The sequence below is a fragment of the Mus caroli genome, chromosome 13 (genome assembly GCF_900094665.2).
Source record: "Mus caroli chromosome 13, CAROLI_EIJ_v1.1, whole genome shotgun sequence".
Lineage (NCBI taxonomy): Eukaryota > Metazoa > Chordata > Mammalia > Rodentia > Muridae > Mus > Mus caroli.
The window spans coordinates 97,910,635-97,925,349 of NC_034582.1; the positions used below are offsets into that span (position 1 = coordinate 97,910,635).

At 36.7% G+C, this 14,715-nt stretch overlaps 1 protein-coding gene and 1 pseudogene across 1 annotated transcript in view; one reads left to right on the top strand and one right to left on the bottom strand.

Moving 5' to 3' along the window:
- The window catches only part of Adamts6 (ADAM metallopeptidase with thrombospondin type 1 motif 6), a 198,063-nt gene that overhangs the window by 63,383 nt on the left and 119,965 nt on the right, over window positions 1-14,715 (top strand). The window contains exon 9 of the mRNA XM_021180030.2: window positions 3,625-3,730. Coding sequence (XP_021035689.1) covers window positions 3,625-3,730 — 106 coding nt within the window. The remainder of the gene's footprint in view (window positions 1-3,624; window positions 3,731-14,715) is intronic.
- On the bottom strand, window positions 5,392-9,691 carry LOC110308423 (annotated as a pseudogene).

The window sequence follows — 14,715 nt, forward strand, 5'->3', positions numbered from 1 at the left end:
CTTACACTTCCATACTGCTGTTCATCACCAAGGAAGTCAGGACTGGAACTCAAGCAGGTCAGAAAGCAGGAGCTGATGCAGAGGCCATAGAGGGATGTTCTTTACTGGCTTGCTTCCCCTGGCTTGCTCAGCCTGCTCTCTTATAGAACCTAAGACAACCAGCCCAGAGATGGTCCCACCCACAAGGGGCCTTTCCTCTTTGATCACTAATTGAGAAAATGCCTTACAGCTGGATCTCATGGAGGCATTTCCTCAACTGAAACTCCTTTCTCTGTGGTAACTCCAGCTGTGTCAAGTTGACGAAAAACTAGCCAGTACACTTAGAAATTTGTCTCTATAATCAATAAATTATTGCAAGGTACATACGAATGTGTTTTGAAGCTCAATTACTTTTTTGTAAATTAAAATTATAATTTTTGAAAATGGAATGAAATATGTATATACATATATATGTGTATATATATATATATATATATATATATATATATATAGTTGTATTGACTTCTATGTGGAAAATGTCAGTACAGTACAGTGTAGGTAATCTAATTGCCTAAAATTTGTTTATTTAATTATTTTGTATTGATATTTATAATTATTTTTTAAATAAGCTCTTGGTTAATAACTCTGATGGCCAGTTGTATTATAAGGGTAATTAGGGTTAAGGTTGCAAACTGATCGTCAAACTGAGGAAATTCAAATGACCCAAACAGTAATGAACCCCTGACTATCACTTGCACACATAGGAATTTTGAAAGCACTACTTGTTAGGAAACTAGAAAATGGTGAGAGTTAATGAGCATATACTAGTGTTTATTTTTGTATTAGTTAAGATTTACCTTTGCTCTCCAAATATATCTTTTCTACAATTGTTCTTTAGTAGAGTTAACAATTTTATGTCAGATATCAAGTAAACATGTTTATAACTACCCTGGGGTGGCAGTGAGAATCCCTAATTCAAAATACAGTCATAGAGCATACACTGAAAGAAAAGCCATTTCACACACAATAAAGGAAAAAACTAAAGAAAACAACAAACAGTTCACTCCAGCACCACCATCGTTAGAAAAACAATTGGGTAGTCTGTGGCAGTATAAGAGTTGTTAATTTGGGGCTGGTGAGATGACTCAGTGGGTAAGAGCACCCGACTGCTCTTCCGAAGGTCCGGAGTTCAAATCCCAGCAACCACTTGGTGGCTCACAACCATCCGCAATGAGATCTGACTCCCTCTTCTGGAGTGTCTGAAGACAGCTACAGTGTACTTACATATAATAAATAAATAAATCTTTAAAAAAAGAGAGAGAGATGTTAATTTGTCAATAATTATAATTAGTGATTGTTTAAACATGACTCAGAACAGGAACAATGCTCATTGTTATTTTGTTCTTCCCAAATGCTCTCCCATACTGAACCCAAAAGCTTAGAGCCAAATCCTGTTTTTTTCTGCATGGAGCATGCCTGTGTGCATACATGTGTGTGTTCTATAGCGGACATTCAAAGTAACATTTATAACATATTTTTCATTATCCAAAGAATGAATTCTTTTTGCCCCAAATGGTCCTTCTCTTTATTGTCTTCTTTTCAGGCCCCAGTAACTTTGAGTGGAATGGAAGGTCAGCTCAGTGGTGTCATGAGTGCTTATACTAACTCTGAGGCAGGAATCAACCCCGTTTTTCTTTCTTTCTTTCTTTCTTTCTTTCTTTCTTTCTTTCTTTCTTTCTTTCTCTTTCTTTTCTTTTCTTTCTTCCTTTCTTTCTTTCTTTCTTACTTTCTTTCTTTCTTTCTTTCTTTCTTTCTTTCTTTCTTTCTTTCTGCTTTCTTTCCTTTTTTGTTTCATACATTTTTATTTGATATTTTCTTTATTTACATTTCAAATGTTATCCCCTTTCCTAGTTTCCCTTCCAAAAATCCCCTATCCCCTCCCCCTGCTCCCCAACCCACCCACTCCCATTCCTGGTCCTGGCATTCCCCTATACTGGGGCATAGAACCTTTTTAGGACCAAGGGCCTCTCCTCCTATTGATGACCGACTAGGCCATCCTCTGCTACATATTTAGCTAGAGCCACAAATTCCAACATGTGTTATCTTTGATTGGTGGTATAGTTCCAAGGAGCTCTGGGAGTACTGGTTAGTTCATATTGATGTTCCTCCTATGGGGCTTCAGACTCCTTCAGCTCCTTGGGTACTTTTTCTAGCTCCTTCATTGGGGACCTTGTACTCTGTCCAATGGATGATTGTGAACATGCATTTCTGTATTTGCCAGGTACTGGCAGAGCCCCTCAGGAGACAGCTATATCAGGGTCCTGTTAGCAGGCTCTTGTTGGCATCTGCCATAGTGTCTAGGTTTGGTGGTTGTTTATGGGATGGATTCCCAAGTGGGGGCAGTCTCTGGATGGTCATCAACCCCCTTTCTACCTCTTCTGCTCATCCCTTATAAATCAGTAGGCGTACCCAACAATCACCTTAACTTTGTTATGTGTGTCTATTATTTTAATATATCAGAAAGAACAAGCAACACAATTCAGAGAGCTTCCTATGTAGAAAATATGGATTGAATAGCGTAAACAGTTCTCAATTCGTGCTCCTGGGGAATCACACCTCCCACAGAACACTGCTTGTTGCACTCAGTGACTATCAAGTGCACTGAGCTAAGGGGACTGTGGGAAGGTAGTTCCTGACACTGGAGAGGCAGGATAGCAGACTACATTTAAATGACTCTATTTCTCTGCATTTAGTACTTGGCATCTGCTTCTTTATAATGTATGGTATTTTTCATTTCTTATAAAACCTTTTTTTTTAAATTGCTGACTTAAAATTCTATACTAATCCACAGAGCATAATCCACAGAGAATGGTATTCATTTGGAAGTAAATACTAAAGCCTCCAAGGGGAAATTCCTCGAGTAACATAACGTTTCACTAGAAATCAGCCAATTAACACCATGGTTTTGCTTTATTAGTAAGAACTCTAAAGCACTGAAGGGGGTTGGGTGAGAAGAAAACAACATGGAATGTAGAAGTGACTTCCCTCCATAAAAAACACAACAACAATGTAAGCTGCTGCCATCAGGACTAATTTTAAAGGGTTGAAAAAGTACAAAAGTCTCCCATCTTTCATACTTTTTTAAACCCTGTTTTGAACCATCCATTTTGTTTTTTATAAAAATGTCATTTATGAAACCATTTGGGATTCCCTCTTTTTGTTAACTAAAATGTTGCTTGTATATTTTTATGAACCCACTAAATTTAAACAGATCTCTTTAGAAAAATAATGTGGATATATTTTGCTTTCTACAGCCTGAAGAATATTAAAATAGAAATGCTTTCTTGAATTCCCTTTTCTGGCTCAAGTTACTAGGTGGTCCCAAGTTACCAGAAGTAAAATTTATAAATCTAACCCCTAGTCTAGACATTTTCCAGCACTGACTGCAGTTCAAAAAATATTAATGTCTAGCCGGCAAAGTGAAATTTCCCCCAGTGATTTTGCAAACGACTAGAAAGTTAACCTTTTGCCAACTGCTCCTTCTGTGCATGGAGGTTATTAAAAAGAATCCAGGCATTTAGAAGCATGGGCTTTAAAAGGCTGAAGCACCTTGGCTTGACCCGTTGTGTCTTTCTGTTTATTCAGGCTTAGCCTCTGTGGCTGGAATGTGTGAGCCTGAAAGGAGCTGCAGCATTAATGAAGACATTGGCCTAGGGTCGGCTTTTACCATCGCACATGAGATTGGTCACAAGTGAGTGCATTTAAGAAAACCAAAATAAACTGGACAACTCCACTCTTATAACTTATAACTACTGTGTGGAAAGCCTGCACTCAATTCTTTTTTACAGCCTTTTTGACATCTTTCAATAGAGACTGTTATAATTTTGGGTATTGGGATAAATCATTGTAAGAACTGGAGACTTGTTAAATAGCCAAACATATCACCCTTGAGTATTGTTGTGGACATTTAAAACAGTGAGCTTTAGATGTCTTCTCTACACCTAATTCTTATAAAGTCCAATTTTGCAAGTAATCTCTCTTTTCATCAAGTGATAATTTATGTCTTATGGTCGTTTGTTTGGGCTTTTGTTTCCTCATTTTGTTTTATAGTCCAGATCTAGACAGGCTAGGCTGGAATGCACAGTAATCCTCCTGCCTCAGCCTTCTGGGTGTTGGAGTGACAAGAATGAGCCATTACTTCTGGCTCCATATATTTGTTTAAATTCATTTGACACTATTTCTTTCAAATGCATGTTTGGTTTCACCCTTTAAGAAGCTGGAAGAATATATTCTCTAGGCGTGATGGTTATGTAGATAACTAGTACTGTCAGGTGCACTCACATGCCATTGAGAAAACCGGGTATGTGTAAGAACCCATCCTTGGTTCTTAGGAGGACCTTAAGTTTTTAATATTTATTTCAAATAAATCAATGCCAATGTTTAAAATGATACTTTCTCCCAACCCCCAAGTGGCAATGAAACCCCTTATTTCAAAGAAGAGACAAAAGTGAATGTAAAAGTCTATGGATGTGAAAAGAGAAATTTGACACTATTTTTCATATTTGTGTTCTTACAACTGGAAGGTCATTTGTTCTTAGTAAGTGCTTAATGTGATTCAAACTAATGCTCTCATACAGGTAAAGCTAAACAAAAGAACCTCTTTTTTTTGGTTTATGCAACTTTATTGAAGAAAAATAAATCAATTACTAGGAGAGCTATTAGTTGATCACTCATCCATTGACAACTCGCATCATTTATTCAGTGCTATATTAAACAGTATTGGAAGATAGATTAACTAATAGCTCCAAGCCTCCTAACAATTTAAATGAAAATTACAAAATGTTTTGAGACCCTATTTTGGAATACAAAGNNTGTTTGACTTCCAATTTCCATTCTCTGTAGAACAAGAACAGGTCATTCCTTTATTGACATGCATAAAATACATCACATTTTCTGTTCTGCTGATGCTATAATTCAATACCAATTCTCCAGCCACATCAGTTATGAGCATAAAGTATATCAGGTAACCTCAACCCTCTAACAGTGGAAGGTTTAAACAAGAACGGATGCTGCTAGAATAATGCTGCTTCCTTTGATGTGACAGCTGAGCATCCATCTCCCTCCCCCTCAGATGGCTTCTTCAGCATGTTAGAGCAGTGAGGATTGGTTTAGTCTCATAACCAAGTTAGAGTGAAGACATTGGCCACATAATACACATGCTCCAGTTTTTAAAACAATTTCTGAATCTTGGGCAACTGTTCTCGTGTAACTACTTTACAGTTTCTAAAAGCAGTTATTGTCCAAAGCTGGAAGAACTTAAGTCTTCTCAGATGAGCATGGGAATGAATGGAGGGAAGTAAACAAAAAATAAAATTAAAAAAGATGAGGTCTGATAGGGGAGCAACTGGATAAGAAAATCAAAAGAGGAACAGTAATTTAAAGTTTATTCCAGCTATAATGCAGGTTATTCTGACTTCAAGGTAGCATCACATGGCATACTTCTGAGTCCGTTCCCGAAATATTCTGTTGTACGTATCTCTGTCTGTTTTATAGATCCGTGCAATCTCTGGCACTAGGGGGTCATCTGGGTTTGGATCACATAGCAGTGAACAAATGGGTAAAAGAACTTTGGAAATAGTTAAAGCAGGAGACCCCTGTGATCTTAGAATATCAAGACAAATGCTGCCCTTACTGTTACTATTCGGATGATAAATTCTTGTTGTAAATGCAACCGTAGGTGGATTGAAGGGGTAGTCTGTAGGAAAATGAATTGTCAAAGAGAATACACCACCTTGATATGGGCTGTCATTAGGTCCCCTAATTGTGGCTTGCCAATGAAACGTGTCATCTCCAACTGGACCTGCAGAACATTGTGCTGGAGGGTCACCGGCCAAATCACTAAGTTCCTTATTAATCCGTTTCAGCGCCGTAGTCTGTGCTTTTCGCCGGGCTCCTCACTATCCCGAGGTGTACTTAAAGGTCCGGCCAAAACTCTTGATTATCCCGGCGGCGGTGAAGGGTTGTCTCTTCTCACACCCAGGCGCTTGGGATGGAGGTGGCGGATCTTGCGAGAACCTCGTGGCAGGCTCGCCGGAGCTCCCCAAGAACCTCTTTTTACTGATAGATTTAGCTCTTGAGCCAAATCCTACTTTCTTCTAAGCCTAAGTTATTAACTTTAAACAGATGGCTAGTTATATCTACTACTTTAAAATTTGAAAGACAAGTAACTTTAATCGAGACAACAGTCTGTGGGAACCCACAGTATCTGTCTGATTTTAGTTACTGACTTACCTTTTTTAAATGGTGAAGTGGATGAAAATTAAAGGTACAAATAAAAATCAGTAATTTTGCTTCAGAGGTAATTCCTAAGAAAACTCCGTAGTTCAGGATCCCTCCCTCCCTCCCTTAATTTCTCCCTTCTTTTTCTTCCTCCCTTCCTTTCCCCTCCTTTCTTCCTTTCCCCTTCACTTCCTTCCTATTGCTCTTTCTCTCTTAAAATTTTAGCCCTAAGTAAATTTGAAGCAATTTGTTGTCTTTTTTTTTCTTTTTCTTTTTTTTTTTTAAATTGTAGTTGATTTGTGTATAAATCCAAGTAACCAGCAAGTTTTAACCTCGACTGGATTTAGAAAGAAAAAGTCACTACTAACCTTATAATGGTGCCTTAAAACATTGGCATTCCAGTTTTCATTGCAACAAACATTAGGGAACAATAGAAAAACCTCTCCTAACTAGTCAGTTCATCTTTAACTCACTCCAGACTCAGAATCTTATGTAATCGTACCGGTCTTTGGTCTTTGTGATCTGTTCTGTTCTGTTCTGTTCTGTTCTGTTCTGTTCTGTTCTGTTCTGTTCTGTTTGTTGTTCTACTTTGTTTTGTTGAGACTGGATCCCACAACGTAGGCTTGGTTGGCCTGGGACTCATAGAGATCTGCCTGCCTCTGTCTGACTCCATACCATATTTAATCGGCTCTGCTAGAGTCAATTGTATTGAAAAGTTCAGGTAGATACCAAATAGTGAGTGAATAATGTGTTATGAATGTACTGTCATTTTATACAGTCACCAGTTAGCCTAGGCCAGTGCTTACACTTGCATGCCCATTTTTTGTATTTATTTTTTGTTGTTGTTGTTTTTATCCTACTCCTTCTTTTAGATATATCTTAATGTTTTATCTGCATGTATGTATGTGCATTAAGTATGTGTCTGGTGTCTGCAAATGCCAGACAAAGGCCTTGAATCCCCTGCAACAGCTGTTACAGATGGTTGTGAGTCAACATGTGAGTGCTAGAAACTGAACCCTGGTCCTTGGCAAGAACAAGCATTCTTTATTGCCTCCGTGATCCCTTGTTAAATTTACATAACTTAGGTAAAACTGTTATTTCTTTATACCATCTATTAGCATTTTAACTACTTCACAAGCTTTCCAGATTTTATTTATTTGACCTGTGTGTAAGTCCTTTGAAAGAGTCCACAAATCAATGGTTTATACTTTACATAGAATAACTGTGAGAATGTAGACTATTCATCTTAAGTTGGTAACCTGGAGTACTGGTCTTTCACAGTTAATTCTTGTTTGAAAGTGTGCCTGTCTCTGGCACTTTTGCCTCCTCTGGATCCCTTTCCCCTGACTGGGCTGCCTTGTTAACATGAATGTGAGATGAGCCTAGTTCTACTGCAACTTGGTGTGCCAAGGCAGGTTGATATCTGAAGGGAAGAGGAGGAGGGGGAGGGGAGAGGGAGGAATTGGGAGTATAGGAATGAGAGGAAGCTGCTCTGTTTACATTAGGATGTAAGATAAATACATTAATGAAAAAAGGTGCCAGAAATGAAACATGGAAATTACACAAAATCCTTAGGATTGAGAGCTAGTACTTCCATTCAAATGTGTCATTTGACAGGAAGAACAAAAGGAAGCAACCAAACACTTGTATCTCATACCCAGATGACTATGATATTGCTGTCTTCTCTTCCTTTTTTTTTCTGGACAAGATCCTTTTATTTGTCATCATTTTATTGTGTGTGTCAGATTATAATTTGGTCAGGGAAAAATGTTTCATAAAAAGCCCTTAACTTTTAAGATTTTAGTGCTTAACTCAGCAGACATACTCTGGTACAATTCATACTATTAAAATATAGAAATACAGGCTGTAGAGGTAGCTTGGTGATAGAGTTTGACTAGCATGTGAAAGGCTTTCAGTTAAATATTTGATCCCTAGCACTTTATAAAAGTCCTCAAACCAAACAAGGAAATGAGTGAGAGCAATCCTTCCTGAGATGAAGTGGCAGCTGTAAACTTTCCAGCTGATTGCTGTGCCTTTGCTTGCCAGTTAAAAGTGTGTGTTGCCATGTGGCTTTTATCATGGTGAAGGATTTTAAGTGATAGGGTAATCTATGTAGATTCCTTGTTGCTGTAAGAACCTTTGACCATTAATCATTAAGAAGAATCCCGACTGAAGGAGTAGAATATATGAATAATTTTCTACTTTTCAAAATTTGTTTATAATGTGTTTTGTGCCCAACTTGTATTTTCATAGAAATACAATATTCATTTTAATGGGTATATTTTAATGTTTTTATAATGTTTAATAATGTTTTTATTTGGCCATGTCTTAGATAATGATTCTGTCTTTGTCTCTGTCTCTATCTCTCTGCATGTATGTGTACCTATGTGTGTGTGTGTGTGCACATGTGCATGTGTATGTACCCAAGGATGTAGAGGCCCAAGCAAACTTGATGTCATTCCTTGGGTATTGCCTACTTTCTTTCTGAGGCAGTCTCCCTGGCCATGTAGGCTAGGCTGGCTGGTAGTGAGCTCCTGCTATCTACTTCCCAAAGCTGGGGTTGCAAGTGTGAGACAAATGTAGATCCTTAGAGTTGAACTTGGCTTCTTGTGAGCATTTTTCAGACTGAGCCATTTCCCCAGATCCACCCCCTTGTAAAAATGTATTTTTATACTTTTGTGAAAAATTAAAAATTAGTTCTCTTGTCAAATGAAATGATAGACTTTATGTTTATTAATAGACAAATGCACTTAATAAAAGCTGAAAGGAAGACATATATTTTGAAAGATTGTTATAGGTAATTGTGTTGTTTTCATGGATTTTACAAGTTTAAAAATATATGACAAAGAAGGGTGGCAAGAAAGCAATCAGACACCTAATGTATTACAAAATGTTTAATGTATCTAATTATATGAACAGAAGTAATATTAAAGGAGGTCAAAAAAGTATTCTTTGTTTCTAGGGATGTATCAAAGTATTTTAAACTAAAGAGACAGAATGTCTTAGGTTTGAGTTTAAACTTAAGGCTAAAATATAAAAGAAGAATAACATCTTCAATTTTCTAGCACCAGTTGGGTATATTGGCAGTTCGTCATGCTGTTCTCTTTCTCATTGTATGTAGCTAACATTTTCACATAGAAAGAACAAGCTCTAGATAATGGTTACAGTGTAACTTAACTCACTATTGCAATTGAATGGGTTTTAACTTTGTTTTTTTACACTTTACTTTTATTTTTATTTGTGTATGTGTTTGTGTTATTTTAGATATTAATGACAAAACATTTTCTGTATAACTGATAACATTTCTGATAACGCAGGAGAGTTATCACGGCAAAGTTGCATTACTGCACCTATTTTCTCTGTCTTTGTAAACAGTGTTACCTTTAACCATATCACACCACTCCAGCTTATCTGATGTATTCCTAGAAGACATAGTAATAGTGGAAGAATAAATATAAATACATTACAGTGATTTCATGTACTTTTGGAGATCTAAGCCTCAGTTTAGATCAACTAAAACTTAGCTTATACTAGATGTCAACATTGTTTTGTGCACATTGGGAAAGATTTTAGGTACTAAATTTTGCTAGGTACCACACTGTCTCTGAATATCTTCCTATATAGACTTGCTATCTTGAGTTATTTGCTTTAGTAAATTGTATATAAAATAAAACAAAATTCTAAAGCCTTTTAAAAAAGAACACATGAACAGATTATAATAACTATTTTACTGATTGACTACTATATGCAAAAACATCTGAATCTATACCTAAGCACTGCTATATCTAAAAACATTTGCCAGATGTAGACGACTGAGTACTTATTACAACAGATGTTTCATAGCAAAAATCAGTTATAGGTAAGGACAGGTCACGAGTGGGAAAATCTAAAGAATATCTTATGCTCTTTCATTTTCTCTGATAACAGTGGAACTACTTAGCTTTGATATTTTACAGTTGTAAAAATTTAGAATACATCATTTTAAAAGTTGCCTCTTTTTGTTCTCCTTCCTTCATTCTTTCTTTCCTTCTGTTCTTTCTGTTTTTCAGATGTATTATCATTGTTAGCCTGGAATGAACTATATATTCCAAAATAGCCTCCAACTTCCAATAGTTCTCTTGCTTAGCATCACAGATTCTGAGATTATAGGTGTGAGTTAGCATCCCTGGAAGAAAAGGTTACATAAAAATAACAAACAAACAAACAATTGAATCATATTAAATAACTGTAGAAATTTGATTGTGTGATGTAATCTTTTGCATAACTGAATGATCATATTTATTTGCTTTTTTCTTTAGTGGCAGAATTCCAAAACACGTGCTCAATACACTATATACATTTCATTAAATGACTGATAGTATTAAGTACCACTATTCACTAACAAAAAGTGAGGTTGGGGTATTAGCAAAATGATTATCTTCAGATTCAAAATGCAAACTTTAATCTAGGCACCTTTTTAAGGATTTATTTATTTATTTTATATATATGAGTACACCATTGCTCTCTTCAGACACACCAGAAGAGGGCATCAGATCCCATTACAGATGCTTGTGAGCCACCATGTGGTTGCTGGGAATTGAACCTCTGGAAGAGCAGTTGGTGCTCTGAACTGCTGAACCATCTCTCCAGTCTAGGCACCTTTTTTTCTTTCTTTGGTAATTAGATATTTTCTTAATTTACATTTTCAATGTTACCCCCTTTTCTAGTTTGCCCTCTGAAAATCCCCTATCCCCTCCTCCCTCCCCCTGCTCTCCAACTCACCCACTCCTGCTTCCTGGCTCTGGCATTCCCTATACTGGGGCATAGAACCTTCACAGGACCAAGGAACTCTACTCCCATTGATAATCGACTAGGCCATTCTCTGCTACATATGCAGTTAGAGCCATGAGTCCCACCATGTGTTTTCTTTGATTGGTGGTTTAGTCCTAGGGAGCTCTGGGGGTGTACTGGTTAGTTTATATTGTTGTTCCTCCTATGGGGCTGCAAACTCCTTCAGCTCCTTGGGTACTTTCTCTAGCTCCTTCATTGGGGACCCTGTGCTTCGTCCAATGGATGGCTGTATTTGTCAGGCACTGGCAGAGCCTCTCAGGAGACAGCTATATCAGGCTCCTGTCAGCTAGCTCTTGTTGGCATCCGCGATAGTGTCTGGGTTTGGTGGTTGTTTATGGGATGGATCCCCAGGTGGGGCAGTCTCTGCAAGGCCATTTCTTCAGTCTCTTCTCGAAACTTTGTCTCTGTAATTCCTTTCATGGGTATTTTGTTTCCCCTTCTAAGAAGAATCGAAGTGTCCACACTTTGTTCTTCCTTCTTCTTGAGTTTCATGTGTTTTGCAAATTGTATCTGGGTATTCTGAGCTTCTGAGCTAACCACTTATCAGTGAGTGCGTATCATGTGTGTTCTTTTATGATTGGGCTACCTCACTTAGGATGATATCCTCCAGATCCATCCATTTATCTAAGAATTTCATATATTCATTGTTTTTAATAGCTGCATAGTACTCCATTATGTAAATGTACCATATTTTCTGTATCTTTTAAAATATGGTTTTTGATTAGTGTACCCAACAAATGCATCTTATTATGACATTTTAATTTACATGGTAGTTGGCTCTTGTTTTTCCTTCCATTTATTACCCCACTTGTTATTTTCCTCCCTCCCTCCCTCCTGTTCATCTCCCCAAATAAGTATCCTTCTACTTATATGTTACATGTATGTATATAAATCAGGGTTCTGCACATTGATTTGATATAAAAGTGGGATTTTCAGCAGACTATATGTAATAATGCAGATTAAATTTATATTCTGACAGCTGTGTTTACTATTTTTACTCTTACAATTCTCCCCCCTAGAACATAGTAAAAATTCTGCACCAAAATGAAGAGTACATCATATCTTTGTGGTACAAGATATATTGCATTGCTGATAACTAATGATTCATATAATGTAAGATGAAGTAAAACAGAGTATTGCATATCAGTTGCTTCTTAGATGTCTTTACAGAATAAAGGATCTATCTTTTGTAGTTATATAATTACCATATGTGAAGAAATTTTGCTTTGTTAATGTGGTTTCAAATAAAAACATACCCATTTACACCCAGAGACAAAAATTATACTTAAAAATGAAAGAATAAATATTCATGTCTTTGGGGAGAAAGATTGTATTAGCAACTATTGTTTTAACTTCATAAAATTTCCAACAGAAGGTAAATTAGTAATATTTAAATTAATCTACAAAGTAAACCTCACAGGAACACTTTTATTTTCATTTTTAAGCTACATCTAACAGCCACTGTCTTTATTCCTTTGCCCTTGATACTGTAGTTTTGCGTTGAGTAGTACAAGGCGTAAGAATCAAGAGCTTTGTTCTAGCTAAGACTTCTAGTACTTCTGCTGAATGAAAATGAGGAGAACAGATTTTCTTCTGTGATCTTCAGCCGTAGATGAGAGACATTCAAGTTTTGCCAGTGTGATGTCAGGCGCCAGCTTATGGTGTTTGGCCTGAATTGTACTTTATTGTTGCTCACAGACATCATTTGTTGCAACTTTTTAATATTGTAAAAAACAATTGGCTTTTCTGCCAATTTTTAATGTGCTCTAAAATATTTTTAAGTATCTTTACCATCCCTGAATACCAAAAATAGATTTGTTCATGAAAAAATAAAAAAAACTGTAGAAGTATGAATATAGTAATAGCCTAATAAAGTATGTTTCCATATCATAAACAAAACCAGAACTTATATAAAGATATATTTAAGAAATTGTTCATTTAGGAGTTCTGTGAATAGCTGTGAGTTTTTCCTCAGAACATGGAATATAATGGTGATAATTGATGTTGAGCTTTTCTGGCATAGAAATAATAGAAATGAGACTAAGTAATATGAACAAGACAGACAACGTTTCTTGATTAAAACTTTATTTTGAGCCAGCTGACTTAAGTCAAAGGGAGCCAGCACTGACCAGACATAATCAGGCAGCTTTTATTAATTTCCTTAGCAAACCAAAGTTTTGTAATTGTCCATTAGTCATGCATGGACAGTTTCCAAAGGCTCTCTTCTTGTGTGCAAACATTGGGCTTGATGTGCTAATGGGCCATTAACATTGATTTAGAAAGTGCTGCGTTCTACCTGGCATCATCATCTTGTATGAATGCCCTAACTCTATGGATAGGATGAGGGACTTTAAGTGCTGCAATTTATAAGAAAGTACAAGGGTGGCAAAGAAGATAGACAATTGTTCTAGTGAGTGGGTAGGTGAAGTAGTTAAATAGCCTTCTATTATAATCTTGGACAAATCTTTTCCTTTTCCATTTTCATTTTCTATTTCTTTCATTTCATTCTTTCTTTTTTCGTGTGTTACAAATCTTTTCTGAAATGTTTAGCATCTCTATATGAAGAGCTGAATAGTGTGATACAAATCTGAAGGCAGCTAAATGAGTAGGCATGGCGTAAACAGAGAGATGACAAGTCTATAATCTTAGTTTACTCATCTATCCTTAGGTATAGGTTTCCATTACTAGATAGAATTTGATGAACAGGCATGAGCTTGCTGGAGAGTTCTGTGGGGAGAATAGAGAGTGTGAGTGAGTTATAGGGAGGTAGGAGGTGAGGATCGCTCATATGTAGTGTACATATGTGAAATTATAAAATAAATAACTGAATAAATGTGTACACTTGTAATCCTACCTCTTGGTAGATGAAAATGGGAAGATCATTGTGTGAGGCCAACTAGACCCAAACACAAAGACAGCCTATCTCAAGAAATGAAACAGAAGGTCTCGTTTGTTAACAAAAGTAGCTGTCAAGTTTTTGCAAAGTGACCCATGAAACTGTAGAATCCACATTCAGAGCTATTTTCAAAGCTAGGAGGAACAAATAGTATATTGCTTTGCTCTAGGTCCTCCAGTGTATGATTTTCCAAGTTAATGAGGAGCAAGAGAAACTAGAGGGTTTTCTAAAGGTTTTCCTTTGGTTCCATTACTTCCTCGTGTTGTCCTTTGTGTAGTTATCTCAGACCCAAGTGGTCCTATCTTGGTTTGATCTCAAGCAGCTCCTCAAATGTAAGCATTCTACTTCGTGGCCTGATGTGTTTTGTGGGTAACAGGCAAGGACCTAGAGTTTCTATGTCTCTGGTCTCCTTGTGGTGGTTCTTGCTTGTTCTAATGGAGGCTAGATTACCTATACAGATAGTAACACAGTTTCAAGGACAAGTGGAATTCCTTCTTAAAAAGAGGTTTAGTACTAGTCAGGGTGTCAGACTTATAGCCAGGGTATCAAATACATTATTTTTTCAAATTATGACACCAAATATTTCCATTTGTCTTTTTTCTTGGCAGCTGAGCTTGTGTACACCAAGGCAACATAGCATTGTATGATGACTGTATGAAAGACATATCTTTATTTTGTGAGATGACAGAAATATGACATTAAAAGCAAAACCTTGCATTTTTATGCATTTT